The sequence below is a fragment of the Panthera onca genome, chromosome D3, assembly GCF_046562875.1.
Source record: "Panthera onca isolate mPanOnc1 chromosome D3, mPanOnc1 haplotype 2, whole genome shotgun sequence".
NCBI lineage: Eukaryota > Metazoa > Chordata > Mammalia > Carnivora > Felidae > Panthera > Panthera onca.
Window position 1 is genome coordinate 2,221,081 of NC_138350.1, and position 6,299 is coordinate 2,227,379.

General features: G+C 50.4%; 1 protein-coding gene and 1 long non-coding RNA gene across 8 annotated transcripts in view; one reads left to right on the forward strand and one right to left on the reverse strand.

Annotated features, from left to right (window-relative positions):
- GLT1D1 (glycosyltransferase 1 domain containing 1) overlaps positions 1–6,293 on the reverse strand; it is a 92,712-nt gene extending 86,419 nt beyond the window's left edge. For all 7 annotated transcript variants that reach the window (XR_014135847.1, XR_014135846.1, XR_013551416.2 and 4 more), the window contains exons 1-2: positions 5,999–6,293; positions 5,395–5,587 (exon numbers count right to left, since the gene is read on the reverse strand). Coding sequence is in view for 3 of the 7 variants with exons in the window: in XM_060612068.3 (XP_060468051.1) it covers positions 5,395–5,492 (98 nt within the window). In the remaining 4 variants the exon portion in view is untranslated. The remainder of the gene's footprint in view (positions 1–5,394; positions 5,588–5,998) is intronic.
- Positions 892–4,160, forward strand: LOC132665257 (uncharacterized). Its single transcript, XR_009604031.2, has 2 exons — positions 892–2,116; positions 2,215–4,160. It is a non-coding gene; the product is annotated as an uncharacterized LOC132665257 (long non-coding RNA).
- Positions 6,294–6,299: the final 6 nt, after the last annotated feature.

Sequence of the window (6,299 nt, forward strand, 5' to 3'; positions counted from 1 at the left end):
ACCGCCCGCCTCAACGCACTAGATCCTGCCACGGCCACGGGAACCAGAAAGAGCTCCAGATGAGACCTCACTTCTGCTGTGTGAGACCCTGAGCTGAGAACCAGTCAGCCACGCCCAGACTCCTGACTCACACAAGCGTGGGCTGGTGGTGTTGGTTGCTACAGTTGTGATTTGTTTAGTAACAAGAGAAATCAAATACAGTGTGTCCTAAATGGTTTCCACCTCAGAACCCTGTATCCTTTGAGGAAGAACACAGCATCCCAGTGTCCCCATGCGCTACAATCAATGCCTTCCTCCTGTACCTCTTTGCTGCTCCCAATCCTGCTATTCTAGGCAACATTGCAACGAACGTTTTAGAGCTAAGTCTCTGTGCATTCTAAATTCCTGGAAATGGCACTACGCACGGAGTGTCGACGAATGCGGTTTTGAAATGAACACCCACTGCCCTCTAGAAACATTGCACCAAACGTATCTCCCCGTTGGCCATTTATGGGCACACACACTTCACTTCCCCCAAATTGCCTTTCAGTTCAAGTGACGTGTCCCGTCTTTCTGCGTTTTTAAATTATTAGTGTTAACTTTTTTTTCCCCTTTGAAGGGCATTTTTTAAAAAAATGTGTGTGCATGTGTGTAATGTGTATGCGTGTGTAATGTGTGCGTGTGCAATGCTTGTGTAGGCCTGTGTAATGCATATGTGCGTAAGGTGCATGCATGCATGTGTAATATGTGTGTGCGTGTAATGTGTGTGCACGTGGGTGTAAATTGTGTGCATGCATGTGTGCCTATTGCCTGTATTATTAGCTGGAACTTTTCCATTGCAAGGGACAAAAGTCACACTTGCTTAATCAGAAAGAGAAATTATGGGCTCACAACTGAATGTCCAGGAAAAAACCTATTTTAAGCGATGGGCAGAACCTAGACCCAGAAATGTCTTTCACGGCTTAGCCCGGATTAGACCAACTTGGGTCACCATCCCATCTTTGAGCCAATCACGTAGCTCAACAGAGCGGACAGGCTTAGGTCACATGACCACACCCCGCCCAGGGGAGGCCAGTCCTGCCTGCACCACAGGGGGCACAGGTTACCCCAAGAAAGAAGGTGCTGTCCTCAGAATAGATGCTGAGCAGGGCCACGGGGCAGCCCGTCCTCCAGGACGCCGGGACACTCACTTTGTGCGTTTTATTTACTGGATGTTTACCCAATACATCCCATAAGACTCCCAAGAACTGGTAAAATGAAGACACTAAGTTTGTCATACGTGTTTCAAGTACTGTTTAAGTTTGTTTGCTGTCAACAGCAATTACCCTCTTTTACGCAAGTAAGTTTTAAGTCTTTATGTAGTCAGATACTTAACCGTCTTCTGTTATGGCCTGTGGCTTTACTGTTAGGCTTAGGAAAACATTCTCTGCCCTAAGAGTTTCCGTTTGCCAACGTTTTTAATTAATGCTTTTTCTTTTATTTCTCCATGACAATATTTTAGCCATCTGGAATTGATGCTGGTTCAGAGTGTGAAAACTGTTTTTCCCACATGTAATAGTTGCTTATTCTGACAGAATTCATTGAGTACTCCGTGCTTTTCTCCATGGGTTGGAAATGTCTTTATTACCATTTGCTGAATTATTTTATGCGTGTGTTTTGATGGTCTTTCCCGCGGGTTCCTCTTCACTGACCTTTTCTGTGAGGCCTAATCTAAAAACCAAATACATACACTTGGAGCTACCGATTACCTATTTTATGACTGCAATAGGCATTAAGACACTCGTGAGGAGTTATAGAGTGGTGGTTATGACAGGATGGTTAGGTGTGGTCCCACAGCTGGCACGTCTTCAAAAGGGAGGAAGGGGAAGTTCCTGATCTTTCACTTTCCCCCTCTCTCCTACCTTCCCTCTCTGCTGGTGAATGCCTGGCTGTTGCAGATGGCCCGGGGTTTTTTAAAGCACATGAGAACATAACCCCAAGAAGCAGAGGTCGTTACGCACAAAGGCCAGGTAAAATGAGTGCTTAAAAAAAGGCAAAGCCAACAAACCCGACTTCCTGGCCACGCACTCTCACCTCCCCGGTAAAAAGAAAACACACATCATTCCAAGAGCTGAATTAATTCACGCAGCGCAGGCAGGTGAGTTTGGCTTTGTTGTGGGCCAAAGAATGGAAGGCCTGACTCCACCCCGTGGGTTGACTGTGCCTCTACTGCTTATCTTTTCTGCTTCTGCCTAGATTCTGTGCAGCCAGACCGAACCGTTACAACAGGGACTCCCTGAAATAAACAGAACTTCTGACAAGTCTGTCCCCGAGGAGAGTCCAAAGATTGACAGGATGGCCTGACTGTAACGTTGCTAACGCCTCCCACCACGGTCTGGTGCACAGAGACCAGCAGGGCCTGTCGTGGTCCCCAGGATGGAACCGGGGAGCAGAAAAGCAGAAGCATGGGCCGCAAGCCCTGACACCGAGCCGTCGCACCTTGCGGACTATGGTTGACTGGTGACGACAGACGGCACAGAACATCCGTGATGGCTAGCTGTGACCCGGCGTTTTGAGGAAGCCGAAACTGTGAGTAAACAGGTACGACTGTCTGGAAGCAAGGGGCGAGCCACGCAGAGATGAAATGAGCCGCGGAAATATTATGAAAAGGTCAGAGAGGTTCGACCGCCCCTGAAATGTGCTCAGTCTCTGATGGCTTCTGAATTCACTCCATCAGACCGCACCTCCTCCCAGGGGACAGGGCAGTGCTGGAGCAGGGAAGGGTCCCGTGTCTGACAGCCAGTGGTGCACCCCAGTCCACACCCCTGCGCCCTTGCAGTTAAGGCTCGCTTTCCCACAGGGCCCTTGAGGCGAAGAGGCTGTGACAAAGCTGTACTCTGTAAAATGACGGACGCCATACTTATCCCCCAGACGCCAGCTGTGCGACTCAGGTCATTTACTCATTTATTTTAGGTTCAAAGGAGAGACTCACACAGTCACTTCAGGAACAGGCACGTATTACAAGTCCACTCCACACAGTGGTGAGCCGTCAACTTGTATCAATTATTTAGTGTTACAATGACTGGGGCTTAGCACAGGGGCTCAGAACGCATGGGCTGCAGGGGCCAGGCAGGAGCTCAAAGCACAAACTGGCCCAATGTGAGACAACAATCAGGCTGCCTTCTCCTTTTATGTTCTTTTTTTAATTTTTTTTTAACGTTTATTTATTTTTGAGACAAAGAGAGACAGAGCATGAATGGGGGAGGGTCAGAGAGAGGGAGACACAGAATCCGAAACAGGCTCCAGGCTCTGAGCCGTCAGCACAGAGCCCGACGCGGGGCTCGAACTCACGGACCATGAGATCATGACCTGAGCCAAAGTCGGCCGCTTAACCGACTGAGCCACCCAGGCACCCCCTCTCCTTTTATGTTCTTACTTTTTAACAGAATCATGACGGGTGAGTCTTGGCTACAAGTAACGGAACACCCAGCACGTGGCCTAAACAGTGTACGATTTGTGATCTTTCACTACCTAACTTCTCCCTGATTTTCCGCCGTGCTGTCCACATCCCCAGCCGGTTCGTCTCGGGAGTGTGAGACAGCTGCCAGCAGCAATGAGGGCCTCAGGCTTCCTAATCCATATCCCCCTTGGAAGAGTGTCTCTCTCGCAGGCTGGTACAAGAGTCCTTTCTTTCAGCCTGACCAGGCCAATTTACGTCATTTGTCCTCTGCTGGGCCCTGGGGGAACGTCGCGTCTCGACTGGGTAGAGTCTGGGTTTCAGAAGAGGCATGACAGACTAGCATTGGTTTTGACTAGTCGGATCCAGAAACAAAGATGAAGTTAGCTTCTCCTGAGCGACACGGTTAGCTGGTGGGGAGCGGGCTGGGGGAGGACAAATGGAGAACAGACAGCCAAGCGGAATCAGGATTCTGTTTGCAGGACAGGCAGGTGGGCGTGTTGGACAGGCAGCAACCGGTCGTGCCCACTGCATAGGGCAGCACTGACCGACAGAACTTTCTGCAGTGGTGGGGTAATCCACACCATTGTGCTCACCACGGAAGCATCACACACACGAGGCCATTGGGCACTTGAAGTGTGGCGGCTGTGATCGGAGAAGCTGCCAGAACTTCCTAAGGTTTAGGCCCAGACCCGGCCCAGGGACGCTCCGCCATTCTCTTCACCGAAGCAAGTCACGGGGCCGGGGCTGCGCGTGAAAAATCATTGCAGACAAACCGGAACGCTTCTTCCAGTTGGACTGTTTTGCAACCTCAAGATGTCAGAGACTGCAATGCAGACCAGACCTCCCCAGCACCAGGAAGTGCCACACTTCCTCAGTGTACATCCTGAACTCCAACTCCTGCCCCCACTTTGTTCACTTAGCTTTACACTTCTCAGTGGAGATCATCCAGTTGGGTTAGTCTGCTGTCATCCAAAATGGCACATCTGTATGGGGCGGAGTTTCACAAGAACTCATCTCATGAACCACGTCGAGTGGCTTAATTTTTATCCCATGTTTACCCTGCACTTTGCCCGAGAGTGGCGATTGTATCAGTCTCTTGAACAAATACTTGAAGGTTCTGTCTCACGTACCAGCCAGAGGACGGAAGAAGCATTGCACTGTACTAGGAATTAGGTAAAAGCCTCATATGTAAGACTGAGCTCCACCGGGGCGTCTGGAGGGCTGAGCTGGTTGGGCGCTCGACTCTTGATTTCAGCTCAGGTCATGATCTCATAGTTTGTGGGCTCAAGCCCCGTGTCTGGCTCCACACTCTCAGTGCTTGGGATTCTCTCCCTCCCTTTCTCTTGCCCCTCCCGTGCTCTCTCTCTCAAAACAAATGAATAAACTTAAAAAAAAATAAATAAGACTGAGCTCTACTGCCTACTACGTGTGTGATCCTGGAGAGGAACCTCAAGTGGTTTGCCTTTTAGTTAAATTTGGATACTAACATGCTGTAGAAATCACAGGGATCTCAAAAAAGCAAACAAAAAACACCAAGAAAACAATGAATATAAAATATTATTTGGGCACCATTTAAACTTCAAACATCCATTCAATCATCCAATTCCATACATAGTTTCGTGGTGGGGGTTGTGGTAGATTCTAGAAACACAGTAACGGACAAACAAAATCACAGCCCTCCCTGGTTTGAAGACTGACATTAAATCATTTTGCAAAATATGTAATCGTAAATGAAAAGAGTATTGTGAAAACAACACGCAGCGAGTACTCTAAAGACATATGAAAAGGGATGCGACCTATTCTGGGAGGACCAGGAATGTGACATTGATTGAGGACAATTAGCATTAATGGATTGGATGGGAAGGTCCTATACTGCCATTCAATGATTCTCTCTTTAAAGGGTAGTAAGTATTTATCTCCTGCCTGCTGTGCCAGCACCAGCACTGTGTGAGGCATTTCTCAGCCAGATGACCTACCGGAAAGCCCACTCCCCAGGTAACGGCTCCATCCTTCTCTTGGCTGGCCTCAAAGAGGGAGGAAGGAAGAGGCACGGTCTCACACGAACGGCCATCATCCAGCTGTGGGTCCCAATATCTCAAGCCATGCCTGGGCCGTTTCTGGAGGACGCTCTTCCCCTCCACCATATGCCAGTGGTCACTATTGCAGGTGCTGTGGGCGTGGTGAAGAATAAGACACATGAGATCCCTGCCACCATGGAACTTATACTTGTGGGGACCAGTACAAGCCAGGGAGGACAAAGGAATACAGAAAAAAAACATGACAGGCGCTATGCAGAAACTAAAACAAGGCGATGGGATGGGGTGGGATGCACTTCAGATGGGATGGTGGAGAAATGCTTGCAAGGATGGACGCTTGAGCTGAGTGTTGAGGGAAAACGGGATGCCAGACAACAGACAAGGAAGCAAACTCGGCGCCTGACTTGTCCTGGTGCAGCGGCTCTTCATGGGGAGATGTTTCCTGGGGACCGTCTGCACACAGGGTGCTTGCCACTCTGGGGGACGGGGGTGGAACCGGCCCCCGAAGGACAGCAGAGGCTAGGGGTGCCGCTCACCGACCTACCGTGCAGAGGCGGCCCCAATCGTCAGCGCTGCACCTGCACGGGAACCCCGTGCCGGGGGCAGGAAAGAGCCCGCAGGCAGGCGCCAGCTTTGCAAATCAGCCTGGAAGACCGGCAGAGCCCGAAGCCGCCATATGGGGGTCTGTCTACGCTTTCGTAGGCGGAGGTCGGCGACCTCGGAGTGACAGGAACAATTCCGCTTTTAAAACCCCGTAGATGGCAACGCCCTGCGCCCGAGGCTCCACTCCCGGCAGAAGCTGACCCACTGCCCGGCCGGGCTTCCGGGCGGAACCGGAAGTCGCC